The sequence below is a fragment of the Loxodonta africana genome, chromosome 11, assembly GCF_030014295.1.
Source record: "Loxodonta africana isolate mLoxAfr1 chromosome 11, mLoxAfr1.hap2, whole genome shotgun sequence".
Lineage (NCBI taxonomy): Eukaryota > Metazoa > Chordata > Mammalia > Proboscidea > Elephantidae > Loxodonta > Loxodonta africana.
The window spans coordinates 88666355-88691544 of NC_087352.1; the positions used below are offsets into that span (position 1 = coordinate 88666355).

Sequence of the window (25190 nt, forward strand, 5' to 3'; positions counted from 1 at the left end):
TGCATGTGATATTGATATTGTTTGACAATTTCCGCATTCAGTTGGATCATCTTTCTTGGGAATAGTCATAAATACGGATCTCTTCCAGTCAGTTGGCCAGGTAGCTGTCTTCCAAATTTCTTGGCATAGACAAGAGAGCACTTCCAGCACTGCATTTTGTTGAAACATCTCAACTGACACTCCGTCAATTCCCGAAGCCTTGTTTTTCGCCAATGCCTTCAGTGCAGCTTGGACTTATTCCTTCAGTACCATCAGTTCCCGATCATATGCTACCCCTTGAAATGGTTGAATGTTGACTAATTCTTTTTAGTATAATGACTCTGTGTATTCTTTCCATCTTCTTTTGATGCTTCCTGCATCGTTTAATACTTTCCCCATGGAGTCCTCCACTATGGCAGGTCGAGGTTTGAAGTTTTTCTTCAGTTCTTTCAGCTTGAGAAACACCGAGTTTTCTATGTCCAGCTCTTTGCACATCTCATTATAATACTTTGTCTTCTCGAGCTGCCCTTTGAAAGCTTCTTTTCAGTTCTTTTCCTTCATCATTTCTTCCTTTTGTTTTAGCTGCTCTACGTTTGAAAGCAAGTCTCAGAGTCTCCTCTGACATCTCTCTTGGTCTTTTCTTTCTTCCCTGTCTTGTCAATGACCTCTTGCTTCATGTATGATGTCATTCCACAACTAGTCTGGTTTTCAGTCATTAGTGTTCAACACATCAAATCTATTCTTGAGGTGGTCTCTAAATTCAGGTGGGATATACTCCAGGTCGTATTTTGGCTCTCATGGACTTACTGATTTTTTTCAGTTTCAACTTGAACTTGCATACAAGCAATTGATGGTCTGTTCCACAGTTGGCCCCTGGCCTTGTTCTGACTGATGATATTGAGTTTTTCCATCATTTCTTTCCACAGATGTAGTTGATTTGGTTTCTAAGTACTCCATCTGGTGAGGTCCACGTGTATAGTTGCCATTTATGTTGGTGAAAAAAGGTATTTGCAGTGAAGATGTAATTGGTCCTGCAAAATTCTATCATGTAATCTCTGGCGTCATTTCTATCACCAAGGCCATATTTTCCAATTACTGATCCTTGTTCTTTATTTCCAACTTTTGCATTCCAATCACCAGTAATTATCGATGCATCCTGATTGCTTGTTCTATCAGACTGCAGAAGCTGATGAAAATCTTCAGTTTCTTCATCTTTGGCCTTAGCGGTTGATGCATAAATTTGAATAATAGTCATATTAACTGGTGTTCCTTGTAGGCATATGGATATTATCCTATCACTGACAACATTGTACTTCAGCATAGATCTTGAAATGTTCTTTTTGATGATGAATGCAACACCATTCCTCTACAAGTTGCCATTCCCAGCATGGTAGACCATATGATTCTCTGATGCAAAATGGCCAATACCATTCCATTTGAGCTCGCTAATGCCTAGAATATCAATGTTTGAGTTCCATTTCATTTTTGACGATTTCCAATTTTCCTGGATTCATACTTCATACATTCCATGTTCTGATTATTAATGGATATTTGCAACTGTTCTCATTTTGAATCATGCCACATCAGCAAACGAAGGTCCTGAAAGCTTTACTCCATCCACATCATTAAGGTTGACTCTACCTTCAGGAGGTGGCTCTTCCCCAGTCATCTTTTGAGTGCCTTACAACTTGGGGGACTCATCTTCCGGCGCTGTATCAGACAATATTCCACTGCTATTCATAAGGTTTTCACTGGCTAATTCTTTTCAGAAGTAGATTGCCAAGTCCTTCTTCCTAGTCTGTCTTAGTCTGGAAGCTCAGCTGAAACCTATCTTCCGTGGGTGACCCTGTGGGTAACTGAATACTGGTGGCATAGCTTCCAGCATCACAGCAATACACAAGCCCCCACAGTACAACAAATTGACGGACATTTGGGGGACCAGCAGTGTATGAGGTTGCAATTTTTCCACATCCTCAACAACAATTGTTATTATCTGTCTTTTTTATTTTAACTATCCTAGTGCATGTGGAGTAGTATCCCATTGTGGTTTTGATGTGCATTTCCATCATGGCCATTGATGTTGATCAACTTCTCATGTGCTTATTGGCCATTTCCATATCTTTTTTGTAGAAATGTCTACTGAAATCCCTTGTCCATATTTTAATTGTGTTATTTGTCTTTTTGTATTAAGTTGTAATAGTACTTATATACTGTAGATATAAGTTATCAGATATATGACTTGCAAATATTTTCTTCCATTCTGTAGATTGTCTTTTCACTTTGTTGATTGTTTTCTTTGAAGCAAGTTTTTAATTTTTTAAAAAATTTTGATGATGTTCAGTTTGTCTAGTTTTTGTATCGTATCTAAGAAAGTACTGTCTAATCCAAAATCAGGTAGATTTATACCTATGTTTTCTTCTAAGAGTTGTATAGTTTTAGCTTTTAAATTTAGGTCTTTGATCCTTTTTGAATTTAATTTTTTATGGTGTGAGGTAGGGATCCAACTTTATCTTTTTGTATGTGTATACCCTATTGCCCCAGTACCATTTGTTGAAAAGACTATTCTTTCTCCATTGAGTTGTCTTGGCACCCTGGTTGAAAATCAATTAACCATAAATGTGAGGCTTTATTTTTGGGCTCTCAATTATATTCCATGGACCTATATGGCTGTCCTTATGTCAGTAACACACTGTATTGATTACTGCAGCTTTTTATTAACTTTTGCAATTGGGAAGTGTGAATCCTCCAACTTTTTGGGTTTTTTTTTTTTTTTTTTTTTGGATGACTATCTGGGTCCTTTGAATTTCCAGATGAATTTTAGGATCAGTTTGTCAGTTTCTGCAAAGAAGCCAGCTGAGATTTTGATACAGAGTGCATTAACTCTATAGATCAATTTGAGAAGAATTGCCATCTTAACAATTTTAAATCCTCATGAACATGGGATGTCACTACATTTATTTAGGTCTTCTTTAATTTTTTTCAATAATGTTTGTGGTTTTCAGAGTGTAAGTTTTGTACTTTTTAATGTATTTTTAAGTATTTTCTTCTGGTGCTATTGTAAATAAAATTGTTCTCTTAATTTCATTTTTGGATCTCTGTACTCGTTTTATAACTTTTCTGTAGGCCTAAAATTATTTCAAAATAAAAAATGTTTTAAAAAGCATGACAGTATCAAATACTTGCAGCTGAAACACTTATACACTGCTGGTGGGAGTATAAATATAATCACACCGGAAAAGAATTTGGTATTATTTGGTAAAGTTGAAAATGTGCATAATCTATGACCCAACAATTTTACCGACAGAAACTCTTGTACATGTGTACTAGCCTTGTTTGAAATAGTAAAAAAACTAGAAACAACTCAAATATCCACCCATAGTAAAACTGACTTTAGAAACTAAGCAGTGTATTCCTATAACAGAATACTATAAGGCAGGAAAATGAATGAATTATAGCTACACACAACTGGATCAATCTCAGGGATCTAAGGCTGAGTGTAAAAAGTAAATCACAGACGAAAACATAGTGTGGTTCCATTTATGGGAAGTTTTCAAGTATGAAAATTAAACAATATATTGTTTAGGAGTTGAGGCAGTATGGTAAAACTATAAATAAATGCTAAGGAATTATAACCACCAAATTCAGGATAGTGTTAGCTTTGAGAGAAGAGGGGAGTTACCATCAGGGAGGAACACAAGAGTCTTCAGTATTTATTTTGTTGGGCACACGGGTGTTCACTGTATACCGACTCCTCACTTACCGACATGGTTAGGTTCCCAAGACCAGGTCATTAACGCGAAAATCAGTGTTACGCAAAACTGGAGAATGAGCACATCAGATCACGAAATGCAGGATGACTATATCATTACATAACTGCCAAATTACATCATTACATAACTGTCGAACCAGAGAATCATGGCCCAGCCAAGATGACACATAACCTTAACCATCAGAGCCAGCATTACTTTTGCCTCACACCTTGGCATTCATTACTGCCAGACATACATTGTTAATGGGCAAAACAGTAGTTTTTTTGACTGTTGTGGTAAATGTGAAACGTCAGATAACGAAACAGTCAATAAGTGAGGATCAGGTATATTGTAATTTTTAAATACTTTTAATAAATTTTATAAACTTGATATATTCAATATTTAATTTAAAAAATTCTAAAAAGGGGGGAGGGGGCCAAGATGGCTGACTAGGTAGACACTACCTCGGATCCCTCTTGCAACAAAGACTCCGAAAAACAAGTGAATTGATCACATACATGACAATCTATGAACCCTGACCAACAAACACAGATTTAAAGAGTTGACCTGAGTGACAGAGACCCAGAACAAACAACTACAGGGAAGCAGTGGCTGTTTTTGGAGCCTGGAGCCAGCGTCCCAGTCAGGTAACCTTGGCGCCAGGCTTGGACTGGGCGCAGGGGAGCTGAGCACGACATCTGTGATGGTGCAAACACGGGGCGCAGCCCTACCCCCCTGAACTGACCCCGGGAGGGGGCCCAGCCAATCCACGCGGGCGCGCGGCGACGCAGCTGGGGAGGAGAAGTCCCCGGGAGGCAGTGACTGGTTTTGGAGCCGGGACTGCAGAGTCCCAGGTGGGGAACCTTGGCGCTGGGCTTTGGACTGGGCACAGGGGAGCTGAGCACCACATCCTGTGACACTGCAAACACGGGGCACAGCCCCAGCCCCCTGAACTGACCTGGGGGGCCCAGCCGGTCCGCGCGGGTGGCGCAGCCATGCGGCTGGCGGGAGAAGAAGTCACCGGTAGGCAGCAACTGTTTTTGGAGCCAGGAGTGCAGCGTCCCAGCAGGGGAACCTTGACGCTGGGCTTTGGACCGGCAGCGGAGGAACTGACCGCGGCTTCTGAGATAGCGCAAGCACGGGACGCGGGCCTGACCCTCGGGGGCAATCTCTGCCCAGCCAGCTCACACAGGCGATGCACCCCTCGGGAATCTCAGATAAAACAGTCATCCCAAGCAAGACAAGTAACTTTGTCTATATTCTGAGGTGCTACTCTCTCCTATTTATCTGAACCCTCCCCTCCCCTTCCCAGGTGGCTTCATTAACATCGGAATTTCCTGAGCCAAAGGAAGAACTGCTCCGCGGTTTTTCTTTTCCTTTTTTTTTTTTTTTTTTGGTCTTTTCCTAACCCATTCTTCTGGCCTGAGAGAAGCAACCACAAAAAAACCAGGGACCAAAAATCCTTCTCTAATTGGACTAAAAACACAGAACCAGCTTCAGCCAAGCATATGTGATCCACAGTCTCGGGCTTTCATCCCTACAGGGAACAAGGTGGCTATTATAATGCAAAGGCATTTCTGATAGGGATCTGACTGCATTTGTTTTAGCGGATTTACTGGAAAGACAAGTTTCCTAGGTCTGATATTTCTGCTTATTCAACAGAGCCCTCACTGACCCACAACAGGGAACTGAGGGATGAAGCTCCCCCCAGACCACCTAGCCTCCTGCCTTAGGGGTCTAAGGAGGGTGACACCTACCAATCTGTAGAGGTACTTGCATTGGGGGCCTAAGGTACAGCTGCAGAGCCCACCCACCAAGGTGCTTTAGGAATAGAGACATACCTACCTCACTGACACTTGGGGGAAGCATGTCAGCATCCTGCCCCCCCTGGAGTGTGAACCCCAGCTGCTACTAGAATCTGGTGCACACAACTATCACCACTACTTCTCACGGTGGATAGGTGACAGGGTGCATCACACACTTGATGACCCAAAATCAGACTCTACTCAAGAATAGTGAATAGACTCAGGCATATATATCTGGTAACAGCCCAAACCAGCTAGTAATAGGTCATAAGTAAGTCAAGGGCTACAACAATCAAGACAGCACAATCTAGTAGCCCATCCACGTATATTGAAAGAAAACAAAACAAGATAAGACTCAGTGAGCAAATATAGAATAAATCACTACAATATCTTAGTGATGGCTCAGAGACAGCAGTCGATATCAAACCACATAAAGAAGCAGACCATGACTGCTCCTACAACCCCCCAAACAAAAGAATCAAAATCTTTCCCAAATGAAGATACAATCCTGGAATTATCAGATACAGAATATAAAAAAACCAATTTACAGAATGCTTCAAGACATCAGGGATGACCTCAGAAATGAAATAAGGCAATCTGCAGAAAAAGCCAAGGAACACACTGATAAAACAGTTGAAGAACTCAAAAAGATTATTCAAGAACATAGTGGAAAAATTAATAAGTTGCAAGAATCTATAGAGAGACAGCATGCAGAAATCCAAAAGATTAACAATAAAATTACAGAAATAGAGAACACAATAGGAAGTCAGAGGAGCAGACTTGAGCAATTAGAATGCAGAATGGGAAATCTGGAGGACCAGGGAATTAACACCAACATAGCTGAAAAAAAATCAGATAAAAGAATTAAAAAAAAATGAAGAAACCCTAAGAATCATGTGGGACTCTATCAAGAAGGATAACTTGCGTGTGATTGGAGTCCCAGAACAGGGAGGGATAACAGAAAACACAGAGAGAATAGTTGAAGATCTGCTGACAGAAAACTTCCCTGACATCATGAAAGACGAAAGGATATCTATCCAAGATGCTCATCGAACCCCATTTAAGATTGATCCAAAAAGAAAAACACCAAGACATATTATCATCAAACTTGCCAAAACCAAAGATAAAGAGAAAATTTTAAAAGCAGCCAGGGAGAAAAAAAAAGGTCTCCTACAAGGGAGAATCAATAAGTTCAGACCACTCAGCAGAAACCATGCAGGCAAGAAGGCAATGGGATGACATATACAGAGCACTGAAGGAGAAAAACTGCCAGCCAAGGATCATATATCCAGCAAAACTCTCTCTGAAATATGAAGGCGAAATTAAGATATTTACAGATAAACACAAGCTTAGAAAATTTGCAAAAACCAAACCAAAGCTACAAGAAATACTAAAGGAAATTGTTTGGTCAGAAAACCAATAATATCAGACACCAGCACAACACAAGGTCACAGAACAGAACATCCTGATATCAACTCAAATAGGGAAATCACAAAAACAAATTAAGATTAATTTAAAAGAAAAAAAAAGCTCAAAACGGAATCATTGAAGTCAATACGTAAAAGATCACAATAATCAAAAAGAGGGACTAAATACAGGTGGCACAGAACTGCCATATGGAAAGGGATACAAGGCGATATAGGACAATACAAGTTGGGTTTTTACTTAGAAAAATAGGGGTAAATATTAAGGTAACCACAAAGAGGTATAACAACTCCATAACTCAAAAGAAAAACCAAGAAAAACGTAACGACTCAGCAAACATAAAGTCAAACACTATGAAAATGAGGAACACACAATTTACAAAGAAAAACGTCTCAGCACAAAAAAGTAAGTGGAAAAATGAAATTGTCAACAACACACATAAAAAGGCATCAAAATGACAACACTAAACGCTTACTTATCTATAATTACACTGAATATAAATGGACTAAATGCACCAATAAAGAGACAGAGTTTTAGACTGGATAAAGAAACACGATCCATCTATATGCTGCCTACAAGAGACACACCTTAGACTTAGAGACAAAAACAAACTAAAACTCAAAGGATGGAAAAAAATACATCAAGCAAACAATAAGCAAAAAAGAGCAGGAGTAGCAATATTAATTTCTGACAAAATAGACTTTAAATCTAAATCCACCACAAAGGATAAAGAAGGACACTACATAATGATAAAAAGGACAATTGATCAGGAAGATATAACCATATTAAATATTTATGCACCCAATGACAGGGCTGCAAGATACATAAATCAAAAATTAACAGAACTGAAAAGTGAGATAGACACCTCCACAATTATAGTAGGAGACTTCAACACACCACTTTCGGAGAAGGACAGGACATCCAGCAAGAAGCTCAGTAGAGACACAGAAGACCTAATTACAACAATCAACCAACTTGACCTCATTGACTTATACAGAACTCTCCACCCAACTGCTGCAAAGTATACTTTTTTTTCTAGCACACATGGAACATTCCCTAGAATAGACCGCATATTAGGTCATAAAACAAACGTTTGCAGAATCCAAAACATCGAAATATTACAAAGCATCTTCTCTGACCACAAGGCCATAAAAGTGGAAATCAATAACAGAAAAACTAGGGAAAAGAAATCAAATACTTGGAAACTGAACAACACCCTCCTGAAAAAAGACTGGGTTATAGAAGACATCAAGGAGGGAATAAGGAAATTCATAGAATGCAACGAGAATGAAAATACTTCCTATCAAAACCTCTGGGACACAGCAAAAGCAGTGCTCAGAGGCCAATTTATATCGATAAATGCACACATACAAAAAGAAGAAAGAGCCAAAATCAGAGAACTGTCCCTACAACTTGAACAAATAGAAAGTGAGCAACAAAAGAATCCATCAGGCACCAGAAGAAAACAAATAATAAAAATTAGAGCTGAACTAGAGAACAGAAAAACAATTGAAAGAATTAACAAAGCCAAAAGCTGGTTCTTTGAAAAAATTAACAAAATTGATAAACCATTGGCCAGACTGACTAAAGAAATACAGGCAAGGAAACAAATAACCTGAATAAGAAATGAGATGGGCTACATCACAACAGACCCAACTGAAATTAAAAGAATCATATCAGATTATTACGAAAAATTGTACTCTAACAAATTAGCAAACCTAGAAGAAATGGATGAATTCCTGGAAAAACACTACCTACCTAAACTAACACAATCAGAAGTAGAATAACTAAATAGACCCATAACAAAAAAAGAGATCGAAACGGTAATCAAAAAACTCCCAACAAATAAAAGCCCTGGCCCGGATGGCTTTACTGCAGAGTTCTACCAAACTTTCAGAGAAGAGATAACACCACTACTACTAAAGGTATTTCAAAGCATAGAAAATCACGGAATACTACCTAAGTCATTCTATGAAGCCACCATTTCCCTGATCCCAAAACCAGGTAAAGACATCACAAAAAAAGAAAATTACAGACCGATATCCCTCATGAACATAGATGCAAAAATCCTCAACAAAATTCTAGCCAATAGAATTCAATAACATATCAAAAAAATACTCCACCATGACCAAGTAGGATTTATACCAGGTATGCAAGGCTGGTTTAATATTAGAAAAACCATTAATGTAATCCACCATATAAATAAAACAAAAGACAAAAACCACATGATCTTATCAATTGATGCAGAAAAGGCATTTGACAAAGTCCAACACCCATTTATGATAAAAACTCTCACCAAAATAGGAATTGAAGGAAAATTCCTCAACATAATAATGGGCATCAAAGAAAGAAACAAAAAAAATTTTTTTTTTTTTTTTATACAAAGCCAACAGCCAATAGCCAACATCACTCTAAATAGAGAGAGCCTGAAAGCATTTCCCTTCAGAACGGGAACCAGACAAGGATGCCCTTTATCACCGCTCTTATTCAACATTGTGCTAGAGGTACTAGCCAGAGCAATTAGGCTAGACAAAGAAATAAAGGGCATCCGGATTGGCAAGGAGGAAGTAAAATTATCTCTATTTGCAGATGACAGGATCTTATACACAGAAAGGAATCCTCCAGAAAACTACTGAAACTAATAGAAGAGTTTGGCAGAGTCTCAGGTTATAAGATAAACATACAAAAATCACTTGGATTCCTCTACATCAACAAAAAGAACATCGAAGAGGAAATAACCAAATCAATACCGTTCACAGTAGCCCCCAAGAAGATAAAATACTTAGGAATAAATCTTACCAAAGATGTAAAAGACCTATACAAAGAAAACTACAAAGTACTGCTACAAGAAACTAAAAAGGACCTACTTAAGTGGAAAAACATACCTTGCTCATGGATAGGAAGACTTAACATAGTAAAAATGTCTATTCTACCAAAAGCCATCTATACATACAATGCACTTCTGACTCAAATTCCAATGTCATTTTTTAAGGTGATAGAGAAACAAATCACCAACTTCATATGGAAGGGAAAGAAGGCTCAGATAAGCAAAGCATTACTGAAAAACAAGAAGAAAGTGGGAGGCCTCACTCTACCTGATTTCAGAAGCTATTATACAGCCACAGTAGTCAAAACAGCCTGGTACTGGTACAACAACAGGCACATAGACCAGTGGAACAGAATTGAGAACCCAGATACAAATCCATCCACAACTGAGCAGCTGATATTTGACAAAGGCCCAGTGTTAGTTAATTGGGGAAAAGATAGTCTTTTTAACAAATGCTGCTGGCATAACTGGATATCCATTTGCAAAAAAATGAAACAGGACCCATAGCTCACACCAAGCACAAAAACTAACTCCAAGTGGATCAAAGACCTAAACATAAAGACTAAAACGATAAAGATCATGGAAGAAAAAAATAGGGACAACCTTAGGAGCCCTAATACAAGGCATGAACAGAATACAAAACATTACCAAAAATGATGAAGAGAAACCAGATAACTGGGAGCTCCTGAAAATCAAACACCTATGCTCATCTAAAGACTTCACCAAAAGAGTAAAAAGACCACCTACAGACTGGGAAAGAATTTTCAGCTATGACATCTCCAACCAGCGCCTGATCTCTAAAATCTATATGATTCTGTCAAAACTCAACCACAAAAAGACAAACAACCCAATCAAGAAGTGGGCAAAGGATATGAACATGCACTTCACTAAAGAAGATATTCAGGCAGCTAACGGATACATGAGAAAATGCTCTCGATCATTAGCCATTAGAGAAATGCAAATTAAAACTACGATGAGATTCCATCTCACTCCAACAAGGCTGGTATTAATCCAAAAAACACAAAATAATAAATGTTGGAGAGGCTGCGGAGAGATTGGAACTCTTATACACTGCTGGTGGGAATGTAAAACGGTACAACCACTTTGGAAATCTATCTGGTGTTATCTTAAAAAGTTAGAAATAGAACTACCGTACAATCCAGAAATCCCACTCCTCGGAATATACCCTAGAGAAATAAGAGCCTTCACACAAACAGATATATGCACACCCATGTTTATTGCAGCTCTGTTTACAATTGGAAGCAACCAAGGTGTCCATCAACGGATGAATGGATAAATAAATTGTGGTATATTCACACAATGGAATACTACGCATCGATAAAGAACAGTGACGAATCTGTGAAACATTTCATAACATGGAGGAACCTGAAAGGCATCATGCTGAGCGAAATTAGTCAGAGGCAAAAGGACAAATATTGTATAAGACCACTATTATAAGATCTTGAGAAATAGTATAAACTGAGAAGAACACATACTTTTGTGGTTACGAGGGGGGGAGGGAGGGAGGGTGGGAGAGGGTTTTTTAGTGATTAGTTAGTAGATAAGAACTGCTTTAGGTAAAGGGAAGGACAATACTCAATACATGGAAGATCAGCTCAACTCAACTGGACAAAAAGCAAAGAAGTTTCTCGGATAAACTGAATGCTTCAAAGGTCAGTGTAGCAAGGGCGGGGGTTTGGGGACCATGGTTTAAGGGGACTTCTAAGTCTATTGGCAAAATAATTCTATTATGAAAACATTCTGCATCCCACTTTGAAATGTCGCGTCTGGGGTCTTAAATGCTAACAAGCGGCCATCTAAGATGCATCAATTGGTCTCAGCCCACCTGGATCAAAGGAGAATGAAGAACACCAAGGTCACACGATAACTATGAGCCCAAGGGACAGAAAGGGCCACATGAACCAGAGACTTACAACATCCTGAGACCAGAAGAACTAGTTGGTGCCCGGCCACAACCGATGACTGCCCTGACAGGGAGCACAACAGAGAACCCCTGAGGGAGCAGGAGATCAGTGGGATGCAGACCCCAAATTCTCACAAAAAGACCATACTTAATCGTCTGACTGAGACTAGAGGAATCCTGGCGGTCATGGTCCCCAAACCTTCTGTAGGCCCAGGACAGGAACCATTCCCGAAGACAACTCATCAGACATGGAAGGGACTGGACAGTGGGTAGGAGAGAGATGCTGATGAAGAGTGAACTATTTGTATCAGGTGGACACTTGAGACTGTGTTGGCATCTCCTGTCTGGAGGGGGGATGGGAGGATAGAGAGAGTTGGAAGCTGGCAAAATTGTCACGAAAGGAGAGACTGGAAGGGCTGATTCATTAGGGGGAGAGCAAGTGGGAGTATGGAGTAAGGTGTATATAAACTTATATGTGACAGTCTGACTTGATTTGTAAAGGTTCACTTGAAATTCAATAAAGTTAAAAAAAAATTCTAAAAAGGGGAAATGGAAGTATCCATGTTTTTAGAATCTTCTTGAAGACATTAATAATAACTATACTAAATTCCATCTGATGGATATATCATCAGTGAACAGCAACTATTTTCTCCTCGCTTTTTATTTTTAACACCACAGAAAAGTTGAAAGACGAGTACGATGAATACCTGTATACCCTTCAATTAGCTTCACCAATTGTTAATATTTTGCTACATTTGCTTTTTCTATTTATTATTATTAATTTGTTGCTTTTATTGCTGTTACTGCTAAAAATTTGAAAGTAACCGATATGATATTTTACCTCGAATACTTCAACCTGTATTTCATAAGAGTAAAGACATTCTCCTACATAACTTCAATACCATTATTACATCCAAGGAATTAATATTAGTACAATATTGTCTATACTCAGCCCGTATTTGAGTTTCACTAATTGTCCCAGAGCTGTGTTTTTAATTTTTTTATTTTAGGTCCAAGATCGAATTAAGAATGAAGCATTGCACATGTTTGTCATGTCTCTTTATTATCCATAATTAGGACAGTCTTCTGCTTTTTTTTTTCTTTTCATGACATTGATATTTTAAAAAATTTTCAGGCTGTTTTATAGAAAGCCTCACCATTTGGATTTGTTTGAGATTTTCCCTGTAATTAGGCTCAGGTTAAAGTTTTTGGCAATTATACCTCACAGGTAACACTGTGTACTTCTCTTTGTTCATAATGTCAGTTTGTTCTGATGCCAAGGTTTGATTAGTAGGTTATGGTACTGTCTACTGTCTGATTTCTCCATTGTAAAGATGCCTTTTTTTCTTTGTCATTTTTAGTCTACGGGATGATACTTTGAGACTGTGCGAACATTTGTTCCCCAGTGACATTTCAGCAGTACTCAACGATTTTAATATTAGTAGATGATCTTTGTCAGAATCAACAACTACACTGGTAATGCAAAATAGGGACTTTAAAATTCTATTATTTTTCCTACATTTATTAGGTGGTACTTTTCTCTAAAAGTCTTCCCCTCACTCTTCACTCCTCCTGACCCTTTAAATTTTTTATTTTTACTATGTAGTTATGGATTAAAAAAAATTCAATAGTTTACAATCCATTATCATCACTCTTTTTGATGTACAAATTCTTCCAGGTTTGGCCTGTAAAATCCCCTTCAAACAGGTTGCTGTGTTCTTCTGACACGTCTCATCAATCTTTGTCACAGTTGACCCTATAGGACATAGTAGAAACACCCCATAGGGTTTCCAAGGAGCAGCTGGTGGATTTGAACTGTCAACCTTTTGGTTAACAGCCAAATGCTTAACCACTGTGCCACGAGGGCTCCTGAACAGGCTACAGTGCTGATAAATGGGCAGTCTGAGGAAGGCCAGTTCTATTCTGGCTTCTTAGTAATTTAATTTATTTATCAAAATTCTGTAGGGTTAAATAAGACTTTATTTTCTAATAAATCATGTGCAAATCTGTTATTTTTTTTCCAACTCCACAATTAAAAGTAGATATCAACAGGGCCCACCTGGGGTACTGGTAGCACGGAGAGACTCAGGACCACGTCTACCGAAACACTAAATCTTACTTTTGATGTGAGTGGGAACTTAGGCGGCATCAGTAATCCTTCTTTTATGATGGTCTGCAACTCACTGAGTTGTAGAATAGAAGCAGTGCTGGTTGGAAATCACTGTGCCCACTGAAGGTTATTAATCTGAACATCGGGGAGCTGCCACGGGGTGGTGTCCAGTCATGGAGATCTTTCACAGAAACAACCAACTTTAAAGGCCCCTAGAGCGGAGCCTAAGGAGTCCTGGTGGCGTAATGGCTAAGCTCTCAGCTGCTAATCGAAAGGTTGGCAGTTCAAACCCACCAGCCACTCTGTGGGAGAAAATACTTGGCAATCTGCTTTCATAACGATTACAGCCTAGGAAACCCTATGGGGAAGTTCAACTCTGCCCTATAAGGGTTGCTATAAATTGGAATCACCTTGATGGCACACAACAACATAAAGCAGAGAGGAGCCTATGGAACACGGTTCTACTCTGACACATATGGGGTCTCCATGAATCAGAATAGGCTCGACGACAACTGGTTTTCTAGAGAGGAAACTTCTTGGAGGGCTAAGGACTCCCAGCAGCTAGGCTGTAGCCACTGGTGTCTCTTTTTTCTTTACTGAAGGCTACAGAATCGATTTTAAGGAAAACTTGAGCATTAGCCTTTATCTCCCTTTATGGGAATAGAGAAAAAACATCACATTCTCTTGAACCATTCCCATAAAAACTTAAAGAGGAAGTAGGTTTTTTTTTTTTTTTTACCATCTAGGGGAATCAAGAAGTCACTGGGCGATGCAAAAGGTTAATATGCTCAGCTGCTAACTCAAAGGTTGGAGGTTCAAGTCCACCCAGAGGCACCTTGAAAGAAAGGCCCAGCGAGGTACTTCTGAAAAATCAGCCATTGAAAACCCTATGGAGCACAGTTCTACTCTGACACACATGAGGTCACTGTGAGTCAGAGCTGAAGGGGGACTACAACCAATGGGCATCAAAGGGGAAAAAAACAAGAACACTTGGCTGGGTCAAGGAGGGAAGCAGCACAGAACTGCACAAGAACAGTATTCTAAATACACAGAAAACTCCAGAGCCCTCTGTGACTGATATACACCCCTAAGGCACATACAGTTAAGGAGCCTTGGTGGCACAGTGGTTAAGAGTTTTGTTGCGAACCAAAAGGTCAACAGTTTGAATCCACCAGCTGCTCCTTAGAAACCATATGGGGCAGTTCTACTCTGTCTTATAGGGTCACTAGGAGACAGAATCAACCAATGGCAATGGGTTTGTTTTTTTACTCAAGAGCCAAAATGGATTTCTGAAACATGATTTTAATAAACAAATTTGTTTTTGCCAGAAGATATCAAATCTTAAATATTACTTTTATGTTTTCCTTTTGAAAATAGATTTTAACTTAAAATCAACAAATATTTAGTATCTGCTGTGCCATAAACAAGACAGACACGTTCCCTGCCTATTTCGATATCCAACTAAAGAGAAAGATCATTGATAAATGAGTAACTGCAATACAATGCCTAATGCCTTGGCTGGAGAAGTACAGGATACAAATGAGCACCAGGGCATAAGAAGTAGAAGAGAAGCTGAGTTGTGTCTTGGAAGCCAAAAGAACTGCAGTCTGTAAAGGACAAAGCATAGAATCACCAATATTAGCAAAAGTCCAGATAAGGACAGAACAGGTCCTTGGTGAGAGCCCTCTCGGGGTGGTGGTGGGGGTGGGGGTGGGGAATAGAAGCCAGTTTGCAGGGTGTGGAGCAGAGATGAGGAAATGGAGATAACAACGGACAACTCTCTCAGCAAGTGTGGCAATTAGAGAAGAGGTGTGGGGTGACGTGGAGGGCTAGGTAGGGTTAACAGCCTTGTTTTGTTTTTGAGTGATCGGAATATGTTTAAGCTGATGGAATGAGCCCAAAGAGAGAAAGAAACTGAAGGTAGCAATAAGAGATGAGATTAATCAATAGTGTGAGGTCCATGAGAATGAGGACAGGATGGTGTCTAGAGCAAGGTGGGAGGATCAGTCTTAAATAAGAGAGGAGAGCTCTTTCCTTGATCAGAAGAGAAGAGGGGGAAAGATAGCTGGGTACGCAGCTCAGTTTCTAGATATGGAGGCAAGAAGTTTTGATCTGAAATTTTAGTTTTTTGGGTGTAGCGAGGGGAGGAGTAGGCAGCATAGTCATTTGCTAAGACAGAATGAGGTCAGAAGTTTGAATGAGTGACATGGAGTCTGCAACAGCCACTGTGGAGAATGAGAGAGAGATCTAACAAAAGAGCCAAAAAGGAATTTACTGTAGCATCAATTGGAAAGGTTGATTGTTTTTTCCCCCACAGCGTCCAACAACTGAGTATGAAGGAAAGGAGCCTGTGGTCTGAAATTGAGAACATTTGAACGCGTTAGTCCAAGGTCCAACAGGGTTCAGGATACGACCGCAGAGCAGGTGGCTGCAGAGTAGTGGAGGTGAAGGTGTTTGAGGATAAGGAGCACACACACAGCACTGAGAAGCTAGGATACTGGCTGAGTCATCCACCTGAATGCTGAAGTGACTCAGGATGAAGGCAGGTTTTGAGGCAGAAAGACTGAGCCAGGTGCCAACATCTTCTATAAACCAGAGGTAGGCACTAGGCAGCTAACTACTTACTTGGAAATTAATTGACTTTAAGAATGCTAACTTTAGGTACTAGTTCAGTTACACTGCTACAAAGAAACCTCTGGTGTGTCTTTATTTCATCTCAGGACAGAGTGGTTTTCCAGCACTTTCTTCCATGGGATCCCCTTCCATGCCTTCTTTGTTGCTGCATAGTGAATATTGTCTTTTTTCTGTGTACATTTTAGGTGACTAACAGAGGGGGATATAAGGTTGACGAGATCAAGAAAATATATTTTCAAAAGTGAAAGCATTGCCCTCTATCTTTTAATTCGCCTCCTAATCTCTGCTCTTGTTGTTAGTTGCTATTGAGTCAACTCCAATTCACGGTGACCTTATATATAACATTGCTCAGTCCTGTGCCATCTTCATAATTGTTATATGTTTGAGTCCATTTGTTGTGACTATTGTGTGCGGCTTTCAATCTAGGTGGCTCTTCTAGCACTATACTCAATGACGTTCTGTTACGATCCACAAGTTTTTCATTGGCCAATTTTCGAAAGTCAATCTCTGGGCCTTCTTTCTTTAGTGTATTTTAGTCTGGAAGCTCCACTGAAACCTATTCACCATGGGTGGCCCTGCTGGTATTTGAAATGCTGGTGACATAGCTTCCATCATCATAGCAACATGCAAGCCGGCACCACATGACGATCAGACAGTTGGGTAGCGGTTCTAATCTCTACCACCCTTGAGCATGAGAGAATTTCCTTGATTGAGTACTGCCAGATTTGCTCCCATCCCCTGGGGGCTCCCACGTACACCGTTTTAAAAAAAAAGAAGAGAGGAGAAAAATATTGTCAATCTGTTTGACAGAAGACCATCAAATCCTAAATAATACTTTCATGTCTTCCTTTTGAAAATAGATTTTAACTTAAAATTCAACAAATATTTAGTGTCTGCTGTGCCATAAATAAGAAACATGTTCTCTGCCTGTTTTGCTATCTAAGCAAAGAGAAAAATCATTAATAAACCAGTAATTACAACACGATGTCAGTTGTGTTGTATTATAGTATTATTAACTTCTTGTTTTCATCCCCTCCACCTTGAATTGAAAGCAGCTTTCATTTGGATTAGGGAGCCCTGGTGGTTAAGTGCTGGGCTGCTAACAGAAAGGTCAGCAGTTCGAACCTATCAGCTGCGTCTGTAAAGATTTACAGTGTTGGAGACTCTGTGGACCAGCTCTACTCTGTCCTATAGGGTCGCTATGAGTTGGAATTGACAGCAGTGGGTATGGTTTGGGTTTCATTTGGATTGTACCAAAAAACAAAAAACCTAACTCGCTGTTGTCGAGTCGATTCCAACTCATGACCCTACAGGGTTTCCCCATAGGGTTTCCAAGGAGCGGCTGATGGATTCAACTGCCGACCTTTTGGTTAGCACCCTGAGCTCTTAACAACTGTGCCACCAGGGCTCCAAAACAAACCTTGGCTCCACTGGGGATGGAACCCACGATCTTCTGCATGTAAAGGAGACATGCTAACCACTTGAACTGTATCAATATCCTAGTATTCCAGTTTATAGAGTTTGGGGTCTCTTGAATTAGAAGAATTATGATACAACTTCAGATTTAAAAGAACAAAAAACCTGACCTTACATGAAAGCTTTTCCTTTAGTCTAAAAATTCCTTATGCTGCTTCTCCACAAACAACTCTGACAATTACAAGTCAGCTTTGGACAAATTTAAAAATGTTTAACCCATTGGCAGTGCTCCTCGGAAACTCTATGGGGGCAATTCTACTCTGTTCTATAAAAGGGTCGCTATAAATCAGAATCAACTCGATGGCACTGGGTTGGAACCCATTTTATGACTTTTTTTTTTAACCTTCATATTCATTCCATAATGTTTTCTTTTTTAAAATTAGAATGTGAGTTAAGGTTCTAAATCCCTCGCTTTAGTGCTGGGTCTGCAACAATGTGATGGTTTCTATTTTCACCTTTTGCTTTCAGACACACATGGACTGCCAAGGACATACCCTTTCTTCGCACTCTGGCTGCATTTCTCTGTCTGCTGCTTTTCCTGGCAGGCTGGCTGCTGACATACTTGCTTTAGGGCAAGGCAAAGGAACCAGGTAATGGAGCACCTGGACATCATTTCTCCCTCTGCCCCTTCCTTCCCTCCCTCTAACCCTCCATTCAAACATTAATTGAGTACCTGCTGGATGCCAGGCCTGAGTGAGGCACTAAATAAGACACCAGGCATTACAAAGATGGAAAAAAAAAAAAAAAGGTCTTGCCCCCAAGGAAGTGTGCTCTGTGACCTTAAAACCCACTGCCGTTGAGTCGATTCCGACTCATAGCAACCCTATAGGACAGGGCAGAACTGCCCCATAGCATTTCTGTGACCTTAGGCAACCTAAGGTCTCCTTGATTCAGTGGGCAATTATGTTCAGAGGAAATATGAGGAACCTGGGCAATTATGTTAAGAGGAAATAAGAGGAAACATGATTCTTGAGAACTCTGTTTTAGCAACTATGATTTTAAAGACTTATTCTGGTAGATCATCTCCTGCCAAGTGTTTATTCAGCCCTGGAAAATTACTCTTTATCCTTTAACATGTTTATGGTCTTTCCCCACTACTATCAACTGCTTTGTGCTCAAAAAATATGAAGGCATTTAAATATTAAAACAAAATAAATGTTGTTATAGTTATATGATATGGAACACTTCATGTTCATTAAGAATGCTTACAAAGTCTTTTAATGAATGGGAAAATACCCACACTATAAAGTCAAGTGAAGAAACGAAGTACAGAAGACAGCCCAGAACACTAGCTATTAAGTCACTTGTTAACACCCAGATTTTAACATGGTTATCCTTGAATAATAAGATTACAAATGTTCAAATTTTTCTTTTTTCTTCCTTTTTATTTTTCAAAATAAAGAATACCCTATTTACGTTTGTTTCTATGATAAAAATGGAAAAATCATTTTTAAATATGTACAAGTGTTTTTGTAGTGTTTCACAGCAACAATTTCAGTACATATGCCAAAGCCAGATGTGTATAATTCAAAAATGTACTTAGCCTCGATTTTCCAAATCTGTTGATAACACTGATTTTTCTGGATTTTAAGCTCATGTAACTGGTCAAATTTTGGTACCTTTCCTAGGGTTCACCATCTTAAAAATGCTCACTTTAGAAAAATCTGAGGGCATTGAGAAGGGGAAAAGAAAGACCTATACAATTTCTTCGTCTGTCAAAAATGCAAGGCTTTATTTAGGGTCTAGAATTTATTAGGAAAGGTTAAGGTGCAGGTCATGGAGAGGTTATTTCAGGAAAAGGCTCTGCAGAGAGTACAACCGCTGACCAGGGATGATTTCACCACTTCAAACAGGTGCTGTGATGCATTTGCTCAAGCGCGATTTGGGATATCAGATCACAAACTCAGGAAGGCCACAAACGCCAACTGGTACACTCAAAGCGCCTATAAGAGAAGGTACTCCCTCCATGTTATGGAAATGGGAAATCCATGAGAAATCACAAAAACCTGGTTAGTACTTGGTGCAGCTAAAGCCCATCTGTTTCCCACACTGGAAGGATGTAGGAAAAAATGTGGAAATGCCAGTGGCTAAGGAAGCCTTTTAAGGAAGCCTGGAACTCACTCTGATTTCTGGGAGAGCTATGAGAAAAGGCATTTGACCTTCTCTGGCTGATCACCTATAAGTCAATACTTGCAACAGGTCATTTCGTAACTTGCCATTCAGATTTTTAGGGGCTAAGAAGGAGGCCACGCTGTAAACCAGGCACTTAGGCTTCCAGTAGACTTGGAAAAGCTTTTGCATGTGTCATTTGCAGCCACCAAGAGAGGTTAGCCCATTGCCATCGATTTGATTCTGACTCATAGTGGCTCTATAGGACATAGTAGAACCACCCCATAGGGTTTCCAAGGAGTGCCTGGTGGATTCACATTGCCGACCTTTTGGTTAGCAGTCATAGCTCTTAACCAGTACGCCAAAGAGGTTAGAGGGGAAAAAAATCCATTGTCAATCCGCTCACTTGACCCATGGAACTAATGATGACAGATTTCTTACACAGCCTTGCTACTCAAAGGGTGGCTGTCTGACCAGCAGCGTTGCCATCACTCAGGAGCTTGTTAGAAATGCAGACTCTAGACCTATTAAAGAAAATGTGCATTTTAACAAGATCCCCAGGTGATCTGTATGCATGCTAAGGTTCTCAGAGCACTGCGTGACAAGTATGCAATATTTCAACCACATTTTAAGCACTTTGGAATTTTCCTGCTTCCTACCTGTTTTCAAGTACACTGAAAATAAAAGACTCATCCTCCACCTAAAATCTCCGTGTATGTGTTCGCACATGCATGCTTTCGTGTTTTTTCTGCAGCAGAAGGAGCCCTGGTTGCAGTGGTTAAAGTGCTCAGCTGCTAACCAAAAGTTTGGCCGTTCGAAGCCACCAGCAGCTTTGTGGAAGATGTGGCAGTCTGCTCCCCTAAAGGTTACAGCCTTGGAAGCCCTACGGGGCAGTTCTACTCTATCCTATAGGGTTGCTATGAGTCGGAGTCGACTCAACGGCAATGGGTTTGGTTTTTCTTTGGTTTAAGGTACCCAGAAACAACTTGACATTTATAACTTCCTTTTAAAACCTAGCTTACAAATGCAGGCATTTTCAGCTGTCTCAATCTTCTAAATTCCTTATGGCCTCTTGTAACTCTAAGCAAATTTTATGTTTGAAAGAGATACTATTTACCACAGACTTCTAAAATTTTTACTCCTTACTTTTTTATATTTTCTGGGAAAAATATGTTCTCTTCTATACTTATTCACTTGAAGTCATTAGAATGAATTCCAATGTTGTGTTTTTTAATTGCTGCCATGGGGGATGGCAGTCTGGTTGCAATTACGCTGATAATATGCTAAAGGTCTAAGAATCCACCTAGGAGCATGTGACCTATCTGAGTACACAGAGGGGGCTCAGGTGGCACCACCCCAGCACCCCATGCAGGGGTATCCCTCCCTGAGAAAATTTCTCTTCATAAATAAGCGACTAGATTAACCAAGTTATTACATCAGAGAATTAACAGTCCACCTGAGTAACTAAGTTATTACATCAGAGAATTAACAGTTTGTCTGATAAACATGCACATCAATTTACCCTTGACCTTGGAATGAAAAGGTCAGAGTACTTTGAGGGAAAACCAACAGATACATTCAAAGTAACATTTAAATTGTTATGATTTTTATTACTGTAAAAAAGAATGTAAGCATCCTATAAACATTCGGATTAAGCAGAAGAAAGAGACTGAGGGTATCTGGGGCTGGATCTACGGAGGGTCAGTCTTACCTGATTGTCGAATCCGTTGAAGAGTTTGCTGGACCAGGACCTCCGATCTTGGGACGATGATGATGAAGTCCACTTTGCTGAAGTGGCCGAGGTCCAGGCTCTGGCTGCCGCTGTCTGCGATAGCACACACCTGAGATAAGAGTTTTCTGGCAACTGTAAGCTGTGGTTGATAAATTTGGAAGTTTTCATTTCCTAAATCTAAAATAAAAAAGTCATAAGAACAAGATGAATTTACTTCAGTGATGGCCACTATAATTCATATGAGGACACACAATATATACACGGCAGTGTAACACCCCATCACTAAGACTTCCCACTTTCTATTCTCACTCTTTAGTGAGTTTTAATAGTTTTGCTTATTTTCCCTGAAACTTGGCTGAATGGATAGGCTCAGGAGTGGATGTGGCAATTTAACAAAATGTATTATTTCAAAATTACTTGATTGTCTCACAAATCACTAATTCAACTCCCTAGCCCTCTACCCAGAAATAGAGGGGAGAGTCTACATTCTGGTAGTTGGAGCCAGAGCTCATCTCTGGAAAGAGGAAGAAAGAGTTTCCAGTTTCCTTTAGGAATATCAGCAGAGGTCAGCTGCCTGAGCTGAGATCCAGTTCAGGGAAGTAGATGCCATAACTAAAGGAGTTTGCCATAACTAAAATAATGCTGAGTTCTTTTGAGCTTTTCTGGATGGCACCACAGTAAACATTTCCTCACCAGTAAGGCAGCTGCAACATGGCCTGAAATTCTCCTTGCTGTAACGCACAACATAAGTCATGGAGACACCGACTCACCTATTAGCCAACTTTGCCAGGGTTTGTGACCTGGCAGGTCTAGGTGGTTCTGGTCAATGCCAGAGCTGATGCCTGTGCTATCTGAACAGACCTGACCCATGACACAGCCATTTGGCCACTCCATAGGTGACAAGTTAGGAAAACATTGCCCAGATACTCTAAGCATCTGGGCAATGTTTTCCATGACAAGTTACAATCAATCAATTAATCTTTTATACAGGAGTACGCATGAATGCGCACACACGCGCACGCACACACACATACACACACACACACACACACACACAGAAGCCAGCCTAATCGGCTAAACAGCTGTGTTGGCAACACCCAATACTTGTTTAAAGGGCTTATTTTTATCAGGAACACATGAGCCAGTTTGAAGCGAATCACATGGGACAAATAAACCGGTTCTAATTATTGTTTTATAAAATCAAACTGCAATGCAGCCAAGGCAAAGAGAGTAGTCACAATAGCCCAGCTACAGGTGGTCTCCCTACTAGCCAAGAGAACCCACTAAAAAAAAAAAAAAAGAGAGAACCCACTGGAACAGGTTAAAGCTGCGATTTTTAGTAGCAGCTCAGATCAGATTAGCTCTTGGCACACAATGACTGCCAATCAAAGTGAGTCTGTCTTCTAATAGTTCGGCTGCCATTTCCTTTCTTTCTCTGGGTTGTGGACTAATGCAAATGAAGACATAATTTGAGATTCATAGAATTTACTTAATAAATTTTGAAGATTTAGGAAACAAAAATATACGCAGCATTTTTTAATTTGAGAATCAACAATACATACTTGGGAATCTAAGTACTCTGAGAATTTTTTAAATTCTAATTTTAATAATTATTAAAACAACACAAACACATTTTAGATCATCTGGACGATTGCATTATTATCAAATACTGTCCAGAAGATGAACAATTTTATCACTTGTATTTGCATTTGTTTTTTATGATGGAGCTGATGCGAAGCCACATTCCTTTTCTGGCCTGAGGTAGTCCTAATACATAAACGCTGCTCTCCTATCAGGTGGAGGCCAAACGGCTGTCAGCAGCAACTTACATGGATCTGTTTCCTATCAATCCTTTCTCCTGTTCTTTTTTCATTCTTTCCTATGCTGTCTCTATCAATCAGTGAATTGAGGGAGGAATCTGAACTCAAAGTAATCTGGTCTAATGATCAGGCTCCTCATCCTTGTCCCACTGTCCCCGCCTCCCTGACCCATGTGCCCCTGAAACTTGTTATGGGGCAGCTGATGTGCTGGGCTGCTGCTCTCACTGCCAGGAAGGCCTAGCTACTCCCTGAGATATGGATGCTTTACAAGTCAGAGCACAAGTGGAGGGAGGGGGAGCCAGGAGCCCTGCACAGTTTGCCGTCTAGGCTCCTTCACGCAGTTCTTGAGGCCCTCAACCATTACTCTGGACAGAGCTGATGGAACTAAGTACACTGAGGACCCCAGAATCTTCCAAGAAAAAAAAAGAGAGAGAGACTGCTTAAGATAAAATCTTTGACTTTGTTTTCAATTCTATGTCACATTTACTAATAACAAAGCCTTTGATCTAGGCCACAAGAGAAGGCATTTCTTATTGAGCCTGATGTATCATACAGATAATGAGAAAAGCCTGTCATGGTCTGTCACTTGGAGACAAGTTCTCAAAACCCTCAGAATGATTTAGGTTCCATAATGTCTCTACTAGGACTGGTTTCCCCTCTTGGTTTGAGGGGACATTACCCAGGTTTTGCTTGGGAATCATAGCAGCAGCCTCCTGAGGGGACACACATTCATTAAGGTCTCCATTGAAAGGGGTAACCACACTGTCTCCCCTTCTTTGTTGCATTTTTTCTAGCAGCTTGTCCAGGTCATCGCCTGTTACAAAATAAAGCAGAGATAAGAAGATTACCAGGAATGGTATGGTTGTATCATCATTTGTATCAGTCTCATCATTGGGTAATACAGCTGGGTTTGCATTAGGATTTGGGGGTCAGCCAGCTTTTCATGGCCATTTCTACAGTGGTTTCTTTACAGCTAGAGCTACCCTCGTTTGTATCATGCTTATAATTTACACGTTTCCCCATGCTTTATCTCTCTTGACCTTCACAGCATTTAAAGCAGGCAAGACAGGATTATAATGTCTCCATTGGACATACTGAACCCTGCAGCTGGGGAGACAGAGACTCACCCATGGTCATACAGCAAATCAGTGATGAGCTGCGGCTTCTGACCCTAGTGCTAGTGTGCCTTCCTGGAAACCATACTGCTGCCTTATTTGGTGTTAGTAACAAAATACTTAGGATAAACTGTTCCAGATGAAAGGAAATCAGCTGGCAAGCTCAAGCCCCACACTCATCTCCTTGACAGGGCGAAGATTTAACTTCAGAAAATCACGTAGCTAGAGGCTGGCAGTGTTGCTGCATCTCACAACCACTCACCTAATGATGTGTTTTTGAAATGCGATGCCAGGAAGCTGACCTTTCCTGTGATGAGCTCATAACTAATTTCTTTTAAAAACTCACTTGTGGTGAGCATGCTCTCTGCCAGAGCTCTGGACTGATGCTGACCTGGAGAACAGGGGGGAGAAGAGATGACTGGCCAACAGAAGGGAAAAGCTAAATGCACAAATACTCACTAGAACATTATAATAGCAAAAACTGG

General features: G+C 40.1%; 1 protein-coding gene across 1 annotated transcript in view; it reads right to left on the reverse strand.

Annotated features, from left to right (window-relative positions):
* The window catches only part of GREB1L (GREB1 like retinoic acid receptor coactivator), a 161275-nt gene that overhangs the window by 56408 nt on the left and 79677 nt on the right, over positions 1 to 25190 (reverse strand). Inside the window, exons 12-14 of the mRNA XM_064294664.1 lie at positions 24968 to 25096; positions 24270 to 24404; positions 21750 to 21947 (exon numbers count right to left, since the gene is read on the reverse strand). Coding sequence (XP_064150734.1) covers positions 21750 to 21947; positions 24270 to 24404; positions 24968 to 25096 — 462 coding nt within the window. The remainder of the gene's footprint in view (positions 1 to 21749; positions 21948 to 24269; positions 24405 to 24967; positions 25097 to 25190) is intronic.